This window comes from Microtus oregoni, unplaced genomic scaffold (genome assembly GCF_018167655.1).
Source record: "Microtus oregoni isolate MIOR12 unplaced genomic scaffold, Mior012 000004F_ref0000308, whole genome shotgun sequence".
Classification (NCBI taxonomy): domain Eukaryota; kingdom Metazoa; phylum Chordata; class Mammalia; order Rodentia; family Cricetidae; genus Microtus; species Microtus oregoni.
The window spans coordinates 47077712-47098717 of NW_024543063.1; the positions used below are offsets into that span (position 1 = coordinate 47077712).

The following is a 21006-nucleotide window of genomic DNA, read 5'->3' on the forward strand; positions in this document are numbered from 1 at the left end:
AACCAGCCATGATGGCACATATATGTAATCTTAATACTCAGAAGGTAAGACAGGAAAGAAGATCATGAATTACATCCTGGGCTATGTAATGAGACCGTGTCTCAAAGAAACTAAATGGAATGGACTGAAAAGGATGACTGATTCCCATACTCATGAACTCATAGATCCTAAATGTCCGTGTTTTATTACTTTTAGGATATGTTTTTGTCGTTTGTTTGTTGTTTTTTTTTTGTTGTTGTTGTTGTTGTTTGTTTTGTTTTTATCCCTGACTGGCCTGGTTATTAGCTGTGTAGATCAAGCTGGTCTTGACCTCAAGAGATTGGCCTGTCTCTGCTTCTGCTTCCTGAGTGCTGAGATTAAACACATATACCTCCATGCTTAGGGTGTAACTTCCTGATGCTGCACTCAGATGTTATCAAGGATTGTTGTGATGAAACTCATCTCTGTCCTGAATGACGAAGAATGCTCTGTAATTACAAAAAAAGAGAAGTAGGGTGTACAAATTAGAGGTATTGATTCCTACCTAATAGTGGTAGTAACTCAAAGGCAGAAGCAGACAGGAGAGGCTGTGCTGCTTTCATGTTACTACCTCATGAATTGGGAGGACACGGCAAACATATAATCCTCCCAGGATGGAAGAGCACTGGACTGTAGCTATTGTTGCTGACATTGTATTTTCTGAGTGGAAATAAAGGGATGTATACTGTATACGGACTCAAGGAATAGTGTCACAGGTGTTTTTGGACAGTCCTTGTTCAGGTAATGGCTCTCTGTAGCATTTAGCTTTTCTTCTAAAATGAATTTGGATTTTTCTATAAGGAGACCACTTGTTTGTTTCCCGGCTATTCAGCAGCTCAGACCTGAAATAATCACACAGAAAATAAGTTATGCCATAAAATGACTATCAAGTTGGCTCAGTGAGTAAAGGCATTTTTCTGCTAAGCCTGATGACCTAAGTTTGATCCTCAGGACCTAAATGATAAAACTCCCAACAAGCTGTCCTCTGTCTTCACATATGTGCTCTGGCATATATATGCACTCACACAAACTAAATGAATGAATGTATGTTTTTAAACCAAAAATATTTGTGTGTATGTATGAGTGTACATATACACACACACACACAAATAAAACATTTTACCTCAGTTTTCTTTTCTAAAGACATTGAGTTCATCCTCATACGTGTTATAGTTATAAGCTAGAGTTATAGAATTAAGTTATGCCATCATCATTTTATGAACTGTATAATAACATTTGTTTTAATCATTTATTTTCAGTTTTGATGAAGCAAGAACAAAGAGAAGATACTGATTTGTCTTCAGTTCCATCCTTACCTGTGCCTCATTCTGCCCAGACCCAGAGGCCTTCCTCAGATTCAGGGCACACACATGACAGTGCATTGTCAGCATCGAGAAGCTTGATTTGTCCAATCCAGCCAGCATATGCATCTTTAATAACCTCATCCCATTTGCCACAGTTGCAGTGTAGGGATGAGGGTGCTGGTAAAGAACAGCACATAATACCATCTTCAGTCATGCACCAGCCTTTTCAAGTTACATCAACATCTCCTATGGGGTCTTCCTATCAGTCTATACAAACTAATATGTATAATGGACCAACTTGTCTTCCTATGAATCCTGCCTCTAGTCAAGAATTTGATCCAGTTTTGTTTCAGCAGGATGCAGCTCTTTCTAGTTTAGTAAACCTTGGCTGTCAACCATTGTCACCATTTCATTCTTCAAATTCAGATGCAACAGAACATCTCTTAGCACATTCACCTCATTCTGTGCAAACCCCACCTCATCTGCAGTCAATGGGATTCCATTGTTCAAACACAGGACAAAGATCTCTTTCTTCTCCAGTGGCAGACCAGGTCACAGGTCAGCCTTCTTCTCATTTACAGCCTATTACATACTGTTCTTCACATCCAGGATCTGCTACAGCAGCTTCCCCAGCAGCCTCTCATCCCCTGGCTAGTTCACCACTTTCTGGGCCATCATCCCCTCAGCTGCAGTCTATGCCTTATCAATCTCCTAGCTCAGGAACAGCCTCATCACCATCTCCAGCTACCAGAATGCATTCTGGACAGCACTCAACTCAAGCACAAAGTACAGGCCAAGGAGGTCTTCCTGCACTTTCATCCTTAGTATGCCACAGTTTGTGTGACCCAGCCTCATTTCCACCTGGTGGGGCAGCTGTGAGCATTAAACCTGAACCTGAAGATCAGGAACCTAACTTTGCAACCATTGGTCTACAGGATATCACTTTAGATGATGGTAAGTCTTGTTGGCTCAACACCCCCACCATCCTTTTCCCCTACGTGTGTGTGTGTGTGTGTGTGTGCCGCGCACGCACATTTGTATTTGAGTTAGGCTGGTTTTGAACTCACTTTATAGTGGAGGGTGGCCTTAAAATTCTGATCATCCCAAGTGCTAAGATTACAAACATGTACCACCAGATCCATGTAGTAACTAGAGGTTGAACACCAAAGATGTATGTGTATAATGGTGGTGATGGGGTTTGCAGAACTGGAACTCAGTGTGCAGCTCAAGCTTACTACATGTTGATCCTTCTGTAGCACAAATAGTAAAAACACGGGTTCGCCCTGAAGATCATAAAAGCAAAGCAGCCAAACCACTAGAGAACTCTTAACTTCTGTAAAATCTTCAGACTGAGAGAGAGTGATGAGTTCCTGTCTCTTCCCGCCTTACATTCCTTTCTAGTGCTGGGATTAAAGGCACCACCACTGCACGGCCTCTATGGCTAACTAGTGTGGCTGTTGGGATTAAAGGTGTGTGCCACCACTGCCTGGCCTGTATGGCCGACTAGTGTGACTGTTTTGCATTCTTGTCTTCAGGCAAGCTTTATTTATTAATATCATTACAACCTTCTCCCTCAGCTTCCCGAATAATGGGGTACAGGAATGAGGCACCATATATGTTACTGGAAACACCATATATAGTTACCTGTGACTATCATCTAGTGAAAAGCCTAAAGATTCTGGATATATAATTTTAGTTTTCTCTCTAATTCTATATTAATCTGTCATAGGAAAGTAATTCTGGATCAGCTGTCTCCTGTTACAGGTTTGGAGAGGTTCTAGGTCCATTCCTTAATGGGAAAGCTGTCATTAAATGTCAAGTCATAGGGCTGGAATGATAAAAACAAGTGTTTTGCTGTCATTAAATGTCAAGTCATAGGGCTGGAATGATAAAAACAAGTGTTTTTATCAAATCAGAGTTTGATTTCCAGCATCTATATGGCAGTTCATAACCTGTGACTCTAGTCCCAGAAGATCCAATGCCTTATTTGATTTCATGGTTACTGCACATGGTACACATACATACATGCAGGCAAAACACAAAATAAAATAAAAAAACATATGTAAAGTCCTAAGCACAAAGATCAAAAAAGACAAATAATATGTAACCTGTAAGCTTCTGGGACCTTCTAGTCATACATAATACCTAACTAGTGGCCTGTATAATGTAGGCAGTCAGATTGCTATAACCAGTGTATAAAAGATCCATATTAGAAAGTCAATAGATATATGGATGACAGATTTCATTAGAAGGATTTGGCAAGGCTTCCATAAGTCAGTGATATGTGAGTGGGTCTTGGAAGATGACTATATGCTTTCAGTAAACTTGAATCAGTAGGCAACTCAGACAGTAAAGCAGAGAAATTTTCCAAGAAGAGCATGGCCTTTATAGAGATCCACCTGCTTTTGCATCCCAAGTACTAGGATAAAAGGTGTGCACTTACCACCTGGCCTTTGTGTCTGGTCTGGAGATGTAATTTTTCTTAAGCTTTTTTATGATTTTGAGGCCAGTTTTAGAACAGCCAGGGCTATACAGAGAAACCCTCTCTTGGCGGGGGGGGGGGATGAATAGGGGAAAAAAATTTCTGCGTGTTATGCTGTATGTGATCTAGGTTTGGACCAAATGATATATATTAAAATATGATTTTTATAACATGCAGAAATAATTGTAGTTATGTTTTAAACTTATAAATTAAGATTATGGTATTGTAAAACTGGACTAGTAGCCGGGCAGTGGTGGCACACACTTTTAATCCCAACATGCAGGAGGCAGAAACAGGTGGATCATTGTTCGAGGCCAGCCTGGACTACAAGAGCTAGTTCCAGGACGGGCTCCAAAGCTACAGAGAAACCCTGTCTCGAAAAAACAAAAAGAAAGAAGGAAAGACAAAAAACTGGACTAGTTGTTTGTCTTCATTTGTTCTTAGACTAACAGAAGCACAGCTGCAGCTCTTGCATCAGAGGATTTGTGTTTAATATAGTTCAACCTGCTGTTGTGGTGAAAACTGCCACTGCCACTTGCTGGCTCTATGCAGCAACATGCTAATCCTGAATGTAGGTCAGTTTCTGAAGTTAACAATCTAGGTATTACCTCAGCTGCTTCAGTGCTGTTATGTTAGCGTTAAGAAATAGGTTGTTTTCCTTTTTAAATGAAGAGCCTTGCCCAGGTTTACCTTGAATTCATAACCATTCCACCTCTGGCTCCCAAATGCTGGGATTATAGATGTTTGCGACAATGCCTGGCTTGACAGATACATTTTAAAAGCAAAAGAATAATAAACACAAGATTCACATATGTACTGGCTGGTGTTGTTTGTCAACTTAACACAAGCTAGAGTCATCAGAGAGGAAGGAGCCTCAGTTGAGGACATGCCTTGATGAGATATAGCTGTAAGACATTTTCTCAATTAGTGAACAATTGGGGAGGATCCAGCCCATGGTGGTTGGTGCTATCTCTGGGCTAGTAGTTCTGGGTTCTATAAGAAAGTGTACTAAGCAAGCCATGGGAAGCAAGACAGTAAGCAACACCTCTTTGTGGCCTCTACATCAGCTCCCGACTGCCTTCAGTGATGAACAGCAATGTGAAAATGCAAACCAAATAAACCCTTTCCTCCCCAACTCGCATGGTGTTTCGTTGCAGCAATAGGAACACTAAGACAACATGGCTGCTTTACTGTGGTAGAGGAGACTATTATGGAGAATAAGTAGAGAAGTAAATACATCAGTTTTTTGGTGCATTTATTGGATAGTGGTTTCACTGGTGTTTATTGTATTTACATAAATATTTTATTACATTTTTATTTTGTGTGTATGTGTTTGGCAGGAGAGTCCCTAGAAATGATTGTAGACATTGTAGAGACAACTTACAAGAGTTAGTTCTTTTTCTCTCTCTTTCTTTTTTATTTTATGTACATTGGTATGAAGGTATCAGATCTCCTGGAACTAGAGTTAGAGACAGTTGTAAGCTGTCATGTGTGTGCTGAGATTGAACTTGGGGCCTCTGGAACTGGAATACCATAACCTCTTGTAGGATACATATATGTATCATCAGCCTTCAAACATATGAAGAATTTCAAAGGTTGAAAGAACTATTAAAGCCGGGCGATGGTGGCGCACGCCTTTAATCCCAGCACTCGGGAGGCAGAGGCAGGTGGATCTCTGTGTGTTCGAGACCAGCCTGGTCTACAGAGCTAGTTCCAGGACAGGCTCCAAAGCCACAGAGAAACCCTGTCTCGAAAAAGCAAAAAAAAAAAAAAAAAAAAAAGAAAGAAAGAACTATTAAAGATGCTTATGTAGGGCTGGAGAGATGGCTCAGTGGTTAAGAGCACTGCCGGCCCTTCCGAAGGTCCTGAGTTCAGTTCCCAGCAACCACATGGTGGCTCACAACCATCTGTAATGAAATCTGGTGCTCTCTTCTGGCCTGCAGGCATACATGAGGACAGAATACCAAGAATACTGTATACATAATAAATAAATAGATTTAAAAAAAGAATGCTTATGTAGACTTGGATTATAGAAAAGGATTTAGGACCTTAAGACACTATTACTGTGGAATATGCAGTAAGAAAAATGAGTTTCGCTAGGTGTGGTGGTACATGACTTTAACCCCAGCATTTGTGAGGCAGAGGCAGGATATATGCCAGCCTGGTTTACTACATAATGAGTTCTAGGACCATCAGGGCTACAAAATAAAGAGACCTTGTCTTTAAAAAATATATAAATAAAGAGGAGGAAGAAGAGAAAGAAAACTAGTTTCTAGATCCAGTGAGAAAACATTTGAAAAGCTCTTTTGTTATATAAAGAGAGTTTATGTATCTACAAAACAATTTAGTTGTAGCCTTTTTAAAAAATTAATTGCTGGATGTGGTGGCGTGCACACTTTTAATCCTAATGTTCAAGAACAGAGTCAGGCAGATCTCTGAGTTGGAGCCCAGCCTGATCTACATAGTGAATTCCAGTTCAGCCAGTGAGATCCTACTTCAAAAAAATCAAAACAGACAAAAAAATTAATTTAATTTATATGTATGAGTGTTGTTTCTACGTACCACAAGGTGTCCCTCATGCCCTCAGATCCCCTGTGAACGGGGCTACAGATGGTTACAAGCTGCCATGTGAGTGCTGGGAAAAGTTGACAGTGTTCTTAACCATGGAACCATCTCTTCAGCTCCAGTTGTAGCCTTTTTAATAACAAGATGTAAATTATTAGGCTTATTGGTATAGACATTGATCAGAGAGCTAAGCATTCTCACAGTATGCTGTGGCTACAAATAATTATGACTGGAGTTGAATCCAAGTTTGTGTGAAATTTAACTACTCTTGCATGTGTTTAATAGGTTTTTTTTGTTTTTGTTTTGTTTTGTTTTTTATGTATACAGTGTTCTGTCTGCAGGTACGCCTGCAGGCCAGAAGAGGGCACCAGATCTCATTACAGATGGTTGTGAGCCACCATGTGGTTGCTGGGAATTGAACTCAGTGCTCTCAACCTCTGAGCCACCTCTCCAGCCCCTGTTTAGTAGTTTCTAAAATAACTCTGATTTGTTTCTTTGCATATCCTGGACTCTGTAAATATAGCAGTAGCTTTCTAAAGTCTGCCCTGGGTGAAAAAGCAAAACCAATTTTTTAAGATATGTTATTCTATTTTATTATTTGTGTCCTCTTTCCAAGCTACTTAGAAGATGGGTTTTGATCTTCATTTTTGTTTGTTTGTGATTTTTTGGGGATGGGGTTTTTCTGTATGTGTGTTCCTGACTGTCCTGGAATTAGCTCCTTGACCAGGCTGGCCCCAAACTCAGAAACCCACTTGCCTCTGCTTCCTGACTTCTAGTACTAAATGCATGCACCATCACCGCCCAGTTGAAGATGGATTATTACTAGGGTCAAAAGTTTTGTTTGGATGGGGCAGTAGTGGTGCATGCCTTTAATCCTAGCACTCAGGAGGCAGAGGCAGACGGAGCTCTGTGAATTTGAGGCCTTCCTAATCTACAAGAGCTAATTTCAGGACAGCTAGAACTGTTAGAGAAACCCTGTCTCGAGGGGAAAAAAGCTTTGTTTAGGGGCTGGTTTTCCCACTCTTAATGCTCTCTGGTAATTTTCCCTGTACCTTGGAAGATGCTATAGATATCTCATCTAGGGAGCTGGAGAGATTGCTCCGAGGATAACAGCCTCTGACTGCCCTTCCAGAGAATCCGGGTTCAGTTTTCCGGTTCCCACATGATATCTGACAACCACCCTTAACTCCAGTTAGAGAGGATCTGATGTCTTCTTCTGGCCTTTTGGAGCTCAGCATGCATGCGATACATAGACATACATCCAGGCAAACATTCAGTGTGCATAAATAAAATATTTTAAAAAGATTTCTCATTTGCAACTGAGCATTCAACAGTGACTTATTCTCAGCACTTGAAATGGTTGTGAGTTTCTATAGTAACTCCACTTGCCACATCTAGGGATGGATGGACCTGACTAAGTTGGCAAGAGAATGAAGAAAAGCTAAGATTAGATGGACTGGGCTTTTTGATTTAGAAGCCTCAGTACACCTGAAGCTCAGTTTGTTTATTATCAGGTACTATGTATACATATTTATTGTATAGTATACATTTGAATAGAGAGGCAGCATTATTGCATAATGCTGAATCAGCAGGAGGGTAGGATTTATTGAATACAGCTGAATCAAGAAGACAAGTTTAGCTTATCCCAGTGGGAGCAATCTTCAGCTTATAAATATTGGGTGGAGAAAGCTATTTTTCTGCTCACACTATCAGCTGTTTTCTGCACACGTCAACATCCACAAATGAACCACAGGAAGGCTTTGCCATCCCTCTGAGCCTTGGTCTGAGGCCTGGGTCCTTGACGTGCCCATGCCAACACCACACATCCACTTAGGACTTCATTTATTCGGCTTTTTCTGCTCCCCGCATTTCTCCCTTATTTCTTAGATGTTCAGAATGGATCTTGTTGTTTGTTTTTGTTTTGGGGGGTTTTTTTTGGTTTGCTTTTTTTTTTTTTCTTCGAGACAGGGTTTCTCTGTGGTTGTGGAGCCTGTCCTGGAACTAGCTCTTGTAGACCAGGCTGGTCTCAAACTCACAGAGATCCACCTGCCTCTGCCTCCCAAGTGCTGGGATTAAAGGCGTGCGCCACCACTGCCCGGCTTGGTTTGGTTTTTTGAGGCAGTGTTTCTCTGTGGCTTTGGAGCCTGTCCTAGCTGACCTCGAATTCACAGAGATCATCCTGCCTCTGCCACCTGCGCGTTGGGATTAAAGGCATGAGCCACCACCACCCAGCTTCAGAATGGATCTTAATTCTTAGTCCAGGGACAGTTTGCTGCGATGCTTAATGCCAGACTGTAAGGATGATAAAGAAGGAAACTCATAGTAGCTGCTGTGCGCCCCTCCCCAGGAATGTTTAACAGGTATAAAGGATTGAAGTCTTGAAGATTGTTTTTTTGTTTTTTGGGTTTTTTTGTTTTGTTTTGTTTTTTTGTTTTTTCGAGACAGGATTTCTCTGTGGCTTTGGAGCCTGTCCTGGAACTAGCTCTTGTAGACCAGGCTGGCCTTGAACTCACAGAGATCCACCTGCCTCTGCCTCCCAAGTGCTGGGATTAAAGGCGTGCACCACCGCCCGGCTTGTTCCTTTATTCTTATTTCTTCTTTATTCCATTACCTACAACATCCTTTTGTCTGACCAGTAAGTGGTCCCTGTAGTCAGGTGTGCATGTTTATGTTCCTGATCACGTCCCCATCTGGGTACCACTTTGCTGGGTTCTAGTACAGCTCCAGGGACCTGACCTGACTGGGGCGGTAGTGGAATGGAGAAATGACAGATGGGAACATGCAAATAGGCTGGGGTTGGGTAGACTGGGCTCTGTGATAGAGAAACCTCAACACCCATGTTTGTCATATACATTTGATCAGAGAGGCAGGGTTGTTGTGTACAGCTGAATTAAGATGACAGGTTTAGCTAATCTCAGTAGGAGCAGTCTCTGTAGGGGAACAGTCTTCAGGCCATAAATATCTGCATAGAGAAAGCTGTGGAGGGCTTTTTCTGCACACACCGTCAGCCTCCACACATGGACCAAAGGAAGGCTTTGCCATCCCTCTGAGCTTTGCCATTTTTTTTCATGGATCTGAGGTTATGGTCATTGACATGGTTGTGTGCATATCAACAGCACACATTCACTCAGGACTTTGCAACCATCCACTGCAAAAAGAAGTTTCTCTGACCAAATCTAATAGCAAGGCTAATGTAGGGACATAAACATGAATATTTAGAAGGCAGGTTATCGTGCTGATTCAGCAAAACACTTAGCTTCCTAGTTGTTTTAAAATAAGTGTTTTATCTCACCAGCCACGGATTTTTGCCCAGGTTTACAGTATCAGGTGTGAATTTTATTCTTAGGAACAGGCCTTAATTCAACCAGAAAGCAACTTCATAGCAGTCATGCCTCTGTGGCAGCAGTGTGCCCGTCTCTTTTGGCAGGTCAGTGGTCTAGCGTATCGAGTCCACAGTAGACTAAGACAGTTCTCACCAAGCAACCTGAAGAGCATCTTCCAGCACTGTAAAAGCTATCCAGCAAAGAAGAAACTTTTCGTTCAGTTCTAGCTTGATTCCTGTATCCTGCAACCAAAGCATGTGGTGTTGTCAGCTAGTTCTGTTACACAGTCAGCATCAGTATCAATAGCCTGTATTGTTTGGGGGTCTCAGAGGCCTTCTTGACCAACTTTTAACTGTCTTGAAACTGTTTTTTAATGCTCAATTTTTTTTTTAATATTAGTTAGATATTTTGGTGCACACCTTCTGTCCCAGCACCTGGGAGGCAGTGACAGAAGGATCTCAGAGGCCAATCTGATCTATATGGCAAGTTCTAGGACTACATAGTGAGACCCTGTCTCAAAAAATTATATTTGGGCTGGAGAGATGGCTCAGCAGTTAAGAGCACTGGCTGTTCTTTGAGAGGTCCTGAGTTCAATTCCCAATCACTACATGGTAGCTCACAACCATCTATAATGAGATCTGGCACCCTCTTCTCACCTGCAGGCATATATCCAAATACATAAATAAATTTTTAAAAAATTATATTTAATTTTTAATAATTTTTCCTTTTTATTGGCTGTATTTTTGGTTTGGTTTCATACTTAAGATTTGTCATATTTTTTTAGAATTAAGTTTTAGCTTTCTAATTTAGGTCTTTGGTCCATCTTGAATTTTTATATGCTACATAAGGTAAGGATCCAGGCTGGGTGGTGGTGGTGCACACCTTTAATCCCAACACTCAGGAGCCAGAGGGAGGCAGATCTCTGAGTACAAGGCCAGCCTGATCAACAAAGTGAGTTCCAGGACAGCTAGGGCTACACAAAGAAGCCCTGTCTCAAAAAACGGAAGGAGGGATGGAGGGAGGGAAGGAGGGCATCTGTGTGTATGTGTGTGTGTGTTGATTTAATATCCACACTTCAATTATTAGCACTAATTTTAAATACTTTTTAAATCTTTTATTTATTTTTGTATGTATTAATGTTTTGCCTGCATGTGTACCTGTGCACATGTGTGTGCTTGGTGCCTTGGAGGACAGAAGAGGGTTTCAGATCCTTTCAAACTGGAGTTCTAGACAGTTCTGTGTAAGAGTGATGAGTGCTCTTCACCTCTGAGCCATCTCACCAGCCCCCAGCACTAACAGTTTTTGGGAAATAGTCTCACGCAGCACAGACTGGCCTTGAACTAGCTGTATAGCTGGGGTAGGCCTTGAACTGGTCTTTCTGTCTCCATCTATTAAGTGTTGATATTATGGACTTGTGCTGCCATGATAGCTTTTGGCAATAACATTTTTATTTTTATTTTTATTTTTTTTTTATTTTTTTATTTTTTTTTTTGGTTTTTCGAGACAGGGTTTCTCTGTGGCTTTGGAGCCTGTCCTGGAACTAGCTCTGTAGACCAGGCTGGTCTCGAACTCACAGAGATCCGCCTGTCTCTGCCTCCCGAGTGCTGGGATTAAAGGCGTGCGCCACCACCGCCCGGCTGCAATAACATTTTTATGTGTGTATAGAGGGAATCTTTTAGGATTGGTTTTTATGTAGTAGGATTGGTTTTTGTTGTTGGTGGTGGTTTTGTTCTTTTAATTTTGTTTGTTAAGAAAGGTTTTTACCCACAGCCTTGACTATCCTGGAACTCTCAGTAGACCAGGTTGGCCTTGAACTCCCTAAAAGTGTGCACATTCCACCACCGCCACTGTCTTTTAGGGTCATATGCGTAGACGGTGCCGTTTGTGAATAGAAGCAGTTTTACATCTTCCCCTGATCTTGAGGAAAGCTTTTTGTCCTCCACCCATGAGTATTATAATAACTGTGAGTTAAGGCCGGGCGGTGGTGGCGCACACCTTTAATCCCAGCAGAGGCAGGCGGATCTCTGTGAGTTCGAGGCCAGCCTGGTGTACAAGAGCTAGTTCCAAGACAGCCAGGGCTACTACACAGAGAAACCCTGTGTAGAAAAACCAAAAAGAAAATAAAAAAATAACTGTGAGTTTGTCATGTGTAGCTTTTATCATAAGGGAATTCCTTCTATTCCTAGCTTATTGTTTTTATTTTGAAAAAGCTTTGAATTTTGTGACATAGTTTTTCCATCAGCTGTTTTTTATTCCTAAATTCTATTAATGTTGTGTATTTATTGATTTTTGTATTAAATCATCCTTGCTTTCCTGGATAAAATCCACTTAGTCTTTATATATATAAAGGGTTTATATATATATATATATATATATAAAATCACACATCCCACCCACACTTTGAGTCTGTTTATAACAAGATTGGGCACCCTTAGAATGGATAATTTTAAGTGACCACTTAGAAATTGAGAAAAAAAAAACTTGAGGCATAAAAAAAAATTATATGACAAATCTCTGGGTTTTGTTTTTAAACCCCTTTGTAAGGTGCACTACAAATTAGTTCATCTTTTGTTTGCTTAAGATGATGATATCAATTAGTGTTTAGAGATACTACATACAGATTCTTTCCTTCCAGAATGGAATTATAGTGTTGTAAAATAAAGGCCCAGAATAGTTCATATAGGTCAAAGGAGGGGGCTTTTGAACTTCTTATCTACATAGTAATAAAAACTGTGTATTTTAACTGAATTTACCTCCTTAAAGCCATAATTGTAGCCAAGCGGTGGGGGCAAATGCCTTTCATCCCAGCACTTGGAGGCAGAGGGAGGTGGATCTCTGAGTTCAAGGCCAACCTTGAACACAGTGAGTTCTAGGACAGTTAGCCAAGGCTACACAGAGAAACCCTGTCCCAGGGGGCAGGAGAGGGGAGCTGTAATTGTAACTCATTTAAAAGCATTACCTTTTTAGTTAAAAGTCATTCAAGGCTGGGTGGTGGTGGCTCATGCCTTTAATCCCAGCGCTTGGGAGGCAGAGCCAGTTTGAGGCCAGCCTGGTCTACAAAGCGAGTTCCAGGACAGCCAGGGCTACACAGAAAAACCCTGTCTCGAAAAACAAAGTGACAGCAAAAAATCATTTATTACCTTAATTTTCTGGACTTCCAGTATTAGATTGCCTAACAAAATATGGGGAGCCATTGTATGTAAAAGTAATTGATACATAAAAGAATTAAATTCCTCTTACTCTCAGGTAACAGAACTGAAAACAGTAGTCAGTGTAGTGGATTTTCACCCTCTGGTTTGTTCCATTTAGTAGTGATGTTGTCTTCTCTGACACAGACCAGTTTATGTCTGACTTGGAACACCAGCCATCAGGTTCAGCAGTGAAATGGCCTAATCACAGTGAGCTCTCATGTCCAGTTCCTTTCTGGAGAATCTAGAGGGTGAGTGTTGATTGAAATGTGTCATTGTTCTTGTGCCCTCGTCTGGTATTTGCATGTCATGGCTGGATTTGCATGTGCTATAAAGGAGGGGTATGCACAGGCATTTTCTTGGTAGGAACACTTTGACTCTAAGATTCTGCTTTTAAAATCCAACCACACTAAGCTTCTCACACCTGAACTTAAAATTTTAGATTGTTTTAATGAATAGCAAGTATTTAATTAGATTTGTTAGAACAAAGGGACTTCTCAGTATATAAATTTTATGGCTTAGGTACTAAATAAGTTTGGTTGCTTGAAATAACTCCATGGGCAAAGGTGCCTGTCACCAAGCCTAACCTGAGTTCAATTCCTAGGACTCGCGTGGGAGGAGGGAACTGACTCCCTCAGATTGTCCACAGACCTCCACTGTGGCATGGGCACACAGGCACGCATACACAATAAATACAGTTTCTCAAAAATAAAGTTTGGTTGCTAATCAGGTGTATTAAGCCTACACAGTTCTGATTAAATACTTGTAAGTTATATTTAAGACAGTATATAATAGAAGGTAAAGCAGAAAATTGTGTCCAGTTTGAAGAACGACCTAGAATATTCACCTTTGATCTGCCTCAGACCCACATTTGTGCCCTGTAGTTCAGCTTGTGGCTCCACAGTTTCTGTAAGAATAAGACCACGGCTTTTGGCTTCTGAACCTCAGCATCTGTCTAGGAAGTCTTCCCTCGCTGTCAGATCAACTCTTTTTTTTTGTTTGTTTGTTTGTTTGTTTTGTTTTGTTTGGTTTGGTTTCTCTGTGGCTTTGGAGCCTGTCCTGGAACTCCCTTTATAGACCTTGAGCTCAACAGAGATCCGCCCGCCTCTGCCTCCCGGGTGCTGGGATTAAAGGCGTGCGCCACCACTGCCCGGCTCAGATCGACTCTTTCGAAGATTCTTTTAAAGACACTTAAAGTATGTAGGTGAGAACAGTGGTGAATGCCCATATTCCTGGCTACTGAGGTGGCTAAAGCAGGAGGGTCTCATTCAAGGACAGTCTAGGAAACTTAATGATATTAATGATAGTATCTCAGAATTGTGATGTCATCCTTTTCATCATCGCCTTCCCCGTCCTCCCTCCCTCCCCCCAGCATCTCTCTAGAACTCATTCTGTCAGAGATCTGCACCACTATCACCCAGTTTCCTTTTCTTCTACAGTCTCCCTGTATAGCCCTGGCTGTCCTGGAACTCAGAGATCTGAATGTTTCTGCGTCTCCCTCCTAATACTAGGATTAAGGCATGTGCCACCAAGCCCCACGTAGAGAAGAAAGTTATTATAGAGTGCTTGTCTAGCATGTAGAGAAGTTCAGGGTTTAATCCTCAGTATTGGGGAGAAGGGAAACATGTGATAGAAATTTTAAATATGTAGATTTCAATTACCTAAATGACATTTGAATTTGATTTTAAGATTATTTTTCTTTTATGTATATGGATATTTTGTCTGCATGTATGTCTGTGTATATCATGGTTACAGTGCCCTCAAAGGCCAGAAGAGTGCATTGGAGCCTGTGAAACTAGGGTTAGATTGTCAGCTGCCATGAATTTATATTTAGAAAAGGCCATACAGGGGGCTGGATAGATGGCTCAGCAATTAAGAGCACTGACTGTTCTTCAGAGGGCCTAAGTTCAATTCCCAGCAACCACATGGTAGCTCACACCCATCTGTAATGAGATCTGGTGCCCCTTCTTGCCTAAAGGCATACATGCAGGCAAAACACAGTAGACATAATAAATAAACAAACAAACAAACCTTTAAAAAATGTTCAGAAAAGGAAAAGAAGAGGTCATACAAAGCATGATTAATACTCAGTATTTTAAGATATTTTTGAGCTGGGCGGCCGTGATGCATGCCTTTAATGCCAGCACTCAGGAGGCAGAGGCATGTGGATCTCTGAATTTGAGGCCAGTCTGGTCTACAAGAGCTAGTTCCAGTACAGCTAGGGCTGTTACAAAAAGAAACCCTGTCTTGAAGAAAAAAAAAAAAGATTTTTTTTTTTGTATGAATGTTTGGTCTGCATTTATGTGTATCATATGTGTGTCTGGTGATTGTAGAAACCAGAAGAGGGCACTGGGTCCCCTGGAATTGGAATTATATACAGTGGTTTTGAGCCGTCTCTCTAGCCCCAATATTTTAGGAGTTCGAAACCTCCTGATTATCAGATACGATATTAGATCCCTGGATTTCTGGCTTCTTTCAAAATCCAGGCCTATTCTGGTGTCATGTAATTCTTGTCTGTGATAGGGATAAAGTGTTAGCTGTTGGAGGGGTATGTGTCCTAGTTAGGGTTATTGTTACTGTGATGAAATGCCAGGACCAGAAGCAACTTGGGGAAGAGAGGTTTTATTTTACTCACAGTTCCATGTTCATCATCAAAAGCAGTGAGAGCAGACAGGAACCAGCAACCTGGCTGGAGGCAGAAGCTGATACAGAGACCATGGAGGAGTGCTGCTTGCTGGTTTGCTCCCTGTGACTTTCTCAACCTGCAGTTCTTTTTTTTTTAAATCATTTTTTAAAATTATTTATTTATTTATTATGTATACAGAGCATTCCTTCCATGTATGCCTGCAGGCCAGAAGAAGGCACCAGACCCCATTACAGATGGTTGTGAGCCACCATATGGTTGCTGGGAATTGAACTCAGGACCTTTGGAAGGGCAGACAACGCTCTTAACCCCTGAGCCATCTCTCCAGCCCCTCAACCTGCAGTTCTTAGAGATCACAGGACCACTAGCCCAGAGGTGGATCCACCCACATCATTCACTGCTTGTGAAAATGCCCTTTCAGGCTTGCCTGTAGCTTGATTTTATGGAAGCATTTTCTCAAGTGAAAAAATAGATTAATCTCTCAGATAACTAGTTTGTGTCAAGATGACATAAAAATTAGCCCAGTATTGAAAACTTTAGAGAATTATAATAGCCAGAGGACTTAAAATAATTTTGTGTTGGGAATGGTTGGTGTGTGACTTTAAACCCAGCCAGCACTTGGAAGCTGGGGTAGATGGTTGGATCTCTGTGAGTTCAAAGTTAGCTTGGTCTACATAGTTAGTTCCAGTTCTAGTATTTAATCCAGTGTTCTTCCTATATGTAGAGCAGCAGTTTGTCAGTAGTAATGTTTATCATTAGTTAGGATGGTTTAATAAAAAAAATATGTGTATATAATTAGTAGAAGGTAAAACAGAGCAGAAACAAAACTCAGATGACAAACTATGGTCTGGAAAAATGGCTCAATGGTTAAGAACACTTGTTGCTCTTCCAAAGGACCTGGGTTCAATTCCCTGCACCCATATAATGTGTCGAACCATCTGTAACACTGTTGTGACCTCCTCAGATACCAGGCACTACAAATGTGCACAGATACACATGCAAGAAAACACTTACAGAGTTTAACATTAAAAAAAAAAGTTAAACTGAAAGAATTAGATATAGAGGGGTATGTGAGATCTAATGTTTATTTGCTTGCTTTTTTCATTTCCTCCTTTCTTTTTTTCTTTCTTTTCTTTTTCTTTTTTTCTTCTTTTTAAGATGCTAACCTACCCAGGGAAGATGATACTGATGATGGAAAGTGACAAACATTGATAGAGTGAGGTCTTGGAAAGGATTGAAAGTGCTTATATTGGGATGAGTAATGATTTATAACTTCAGAGCTCAAATTTACCTCAAAGAGTACCATGTTTTTGGGCCATCAGTAGACTAGATTAGTAAAAGATAAGTAGATTCTTCTGTGGGGCCAGGAATGTGGCTCAGTTATAGCGTGCTTATCTAGCATACAAGAGCTCTGAGTGTGCTCCAGAACGGGTGTGGTGAAACTCCTCAGTCTCATGCCTTGACTCAAATTGAAAAGAAGTATTTATTTTTCAAATTTCAGTTTTTGCTGATAGGAAAAAGTACAGACCAATACTTGAGTGTTCTTTCAAATATCTATGTAGTGTTGTCTCAGCATCAGATTTAAGCAGATTTTTTTTTTTAGAAGACCTATTTAACATTGTACATAGGGATTTCTTAAAAAGAAAGTTCTAGCTGGAATTTACTCTGTAGACCAGTCAGGCTTGAAACTTAGACATCTGACTGCCTCTGCCTCCCTAGAGCTTGGATTAAAAGTATGCGCCACCACCGCCCACCCAAAATGAAATCTTTTTTTTTTTTTTTTTTTAATATTTATTTATTATGTATACAACATTCCTTCCATGTATGCCTGCAGGCCAGAAGGGGCACCAGACCTCATTACAGATGGTTGTGAGCCACCATGTGGTTGCTGGGAATTGAACTCAGGACCTTTGGAAGAGCAGGCAATGCTCTTAACCACTGAGCCATCTCTCCAGCCCGCCAAAATGAAATCTTAACCATTAATATATCTTCCTTAATTGGTTGTAAAAAGCACAGTGTAGCAATTTCCCTTTACCTAGTCTTAGACCCTGTAATGTAAAAAGTGAAGGTTATCTTCTGATCATTGTGCATATTTTCAATATATTCTATGGTTGAAAGCTTTATAGCATTCAGGTTAATTTTTAAATTATATTAGGACCCCTTGTCCTGCACCAGCTTTGGTGGGCAACACAGTAGAGCCAGTCCTGTTGGCAGAGGTATGGGTGAGCCAGCCCTGAAATTGTGAGCATGGGAGATAGGGGCAGCAGCAGGTTAACTAATAGGAGTTCCAATGAGGGCCCAGCATCGATAGTATATCTGATACCAGAGGCCTCAAACCAGACCAGTGACTCTGCAGTTAACATTTGCAAGTAAAGATATGGATAAAAGGGTTTACTGCTTGACTCACTGTGTCACAATACAGCTTCCATGACGAGATTGATTTTTTTCTTTCTCTTTTTTTTCTCGGATTTTAGTTTATTTTGTGGGAGAGGCTGCAAGGACAGAGGGTGGATATGAATGGTTGCAGAATGAATAAGATGGAGATGCATGATGTGAAAGACAAAAAATAGAAAGTATAAAAATTAGGAATGGAGACATGGCGTAAGTATAAGCATGAACTTCAGTGTAAGGAGATCTCCACTGTTGAAAACTGACCAACTGTGAGTCTGGGGGTAGACCTACACTTACAGTTCTAGCTGGTTGTGGGGAATGAGGGAAGAAGACCATTTGAGCTCAGGAATTGGCAACAGGGCAAAACCATGGCTCAGAAAAAAAAAGTACTTGAAAGGCAGAAGCAGAGGATCTTCTTATAGCGTGGTTGAGTCTGCTTAGAGCTGTAGGAGACCGTGTCTCTAACAACAAAAAAGTAAAAGGGAAAAAAAAGATGAAAATTAAAAATATTGAGAAAGCTTTGACTGCTTAAGATACCCATATAATTCAAAGCTTGGCGGCACACTCCCTTAATCCCAGTACTCTGGAGACAGAAGGTGGATCTCTGTGAGTTCAAGGTCAGCCTGGTGTGCACAGCAAGTTCTAGGACAGCCAGTGCTAAGTAGACCTTGTCTAAAAAAATAACAACAAAAAACCTACGTATTCTGTGTTGCCATTATGGTATCGATCTTAGTGTCTGTTTTGAGATGTTCTCACTGTGTAACTCTGTGGTCTACAAGTCGGATGTAGACCAGGCTGGCCTTGAATTTAGAGGTCCGCCTGCCTTTACTTTTGAGTGTCAGGATTAAAGGCAAGGGTCATGTTGGGTGGTGGTGGCGCACACCTTTAATTCCAGCACTCGGAATTAAAAAGGAGAAACTTGTTTCTCTTTCTCCCAGATTTCATCAAGTAGTCACCACTTTGATGACTAAATCTTAGTCCACTGCAAGGAGTGAAGGAGGAGGAGAAAGAAGGAAGCCATGCAGGTGTGAGGTGCTCACATTACAAATTAGAGGACTTTCACTAGCTACAAAGAGGAACGCTGAGAAATACAGAAAACTGAATAAACTTCAGTTACTAGTGAAGACTGTATTGTGCTGGGAGTGGTGGTGCACACCTTTAATCCCAGCATTTGAGAAGCAGAGGCAGGCGGGATCTCTGTAAATTGGGGGTCAGCCTGGTCTACATACTGATTTGCAGGATAGCTAGGGCTATACAGTGAGACTCTATCTCAAACAAAAAAAAGTATAGAGACAGCAGAAAAATCCAGATACCTGCTAAATATTTGAGAATTTATTTCTGTCTTTAGCTTGAGAAGGCACATTGATCAGATTTTAGTAAATTAACAAATTTTTGAGACAGGGTCTCATATGGTAGTCCAAGCTATCCTTGAACTCCTGATCTTCTCACTTCCATCTCCCAAATACTTGCAGATAGTCTGTAAATTCAATATTTCATGCGTTTAGTTTAGATGGTATTCTCATAACTTACCAGATAATCTAAAATTCAATCTTAGTAAAACTGCTATTGAATAGTAATTACTTATAAAACAAGTTACTTACTATAAAGTAATACTAACTAGATTTCTTATCCATTTCAAATCATTTATACACCATTCCTTTATTTCTAAGTTTCTTCAAGTAAAACTGACAAAGTGACTGTTGTATATAGCTTCCATCTTACGAAAAAAACATCTCCATTAAACTGTTTACCTATACAAGATATAATAATTATGCCTTTAATCATAGAGTTCAGGAAGAATATATGAACTCTGGTGACTTTTCTTTGTAGCTTCAAGAAATAAATATAAATTGAGGATGGGTTTTGTCTGAGACAGGGTCTCTATATATGTAGCCCTGGCTAGCCTAGAACTCCACTTGTACACCAGGCTGGCCTTGTAGAGATCCTTTTGCCATGCTGGGATTTTAAATAGAGCTCCCCCTCTTTTTTCCCCTTCTTCCTTTGAGACAGGATGTCTCCTAAAATATAACTCTGGTTGTACTGGAACACGCTATATAGACCAACCAGGCTAGCCTAGAGTTCACAAAGATCCACCAATCTCTGCCTCTGCCTCATGCCCAGCCTTCTAAATAAAGTCTTAATAGTCAAAATCCATTACAAAGATGAAAGTCCCCTGAGTCAATCCTTAACACCATCCTGAGTGGAAATGGGGGAAAACAGCTCCTGATGGGAGGTAGAGGAAGGGAGGATCTCTGTTAAGTTTGAGGCTAGCCTAGTCTACATAGTGAGCTCCAGTGAGCTCCACGTCAACCAGGACTACATAGAGAGACCCTTCTCAAAAACAGCCAAGCCAGGCGGTGGTGGCACACGCCTTTAATCCCAGTACTCCGGAGACAGAGACAGATGGATCTCTGTGAGTTCGAGGCCAGCTGGTCTATAAGAGCTAGTTCCAGGACAGGCTACAAAGCAATCCTGTCTGAAAAAAAACAATAAACAAATAAACAAGCAAATAAATAAATGAATAAAGTGGGCCAGAGTCCTCCTGAGTATTTTGTATACTTATCAATACACAAAAGACATGCCCTGATTACCTTGTTGTTCTTTATCTGGTTTTGAGGTGTGTTTTGTTGTTGTTTTTATTTTTTGCCATACCAATGCTTGTGAAATACAACTTTGAGTCCTTGTGTTTGAGAAATAGCTATAAACAGAAGCATATTCTGTTGTATAGGACATTTCAGTGCACTGCTAACTTGAGCATTTCCTAAAAAAAAAAAAAGAAGTTTGTTGTCAATTAGTGTTTTCTTTTGTTTTGGTGACAGCAGATACTGCTGATGGTTTTTACTTTGGTTGTGCTGGCACAGACAAATTCAGGTGTTGAGATTAAGGATTGTGGCTGCTAAAAGTGGGCCAGGTGCTGGATCTACATATTCTATTGGCACTAGTATTGAAGACTGTTGACTCTTTACTTTGGGCTTTTAGTTTTACTCTTTAAAGGGAAGAAAATGGCCAGGCATGGTGTCATACACTTTTGAGGCAGAGGCTGGTGAATATCTGAATTCAAGGCCAGTTTGGTCTACAAAATGAGACCCTG

The 21006-nt window shown here is 40.8% G+C and overlaps 1 protein-coding gene across 2 annotated transcripts in view; it reads left to right on the forward strand.

Moving 5' to 3' along the window:
• The window catches only part of Nfatc3 (nuclear factor of activated T cells 3), a 68745-nt gene that overhangs the window by 44323 nt on the left and 3416 nt on the right, over window positions 1-21006 (forward strand). Inside the window, exons 9-10 of one of the 2 annotated variants that reach the window (XM_041650885.1) lie at window positions 1278-2276; window positions 13028-13131. In XM_041650885.1, coding sequence (XP_041506819.1) covers window positions 1278-2276; window positions 13028-13128 — 1100 coding nt within the window. In that variant the 3' untranslated portion in view covers window positions 13129-13131. The remainder of the gene's footprint in view (window positions 1-1277; window positions 2277-13027; window positions 13132-21006) is intronic. The other variant, XM_041650884.1, reaches the window with a different exon arrangement.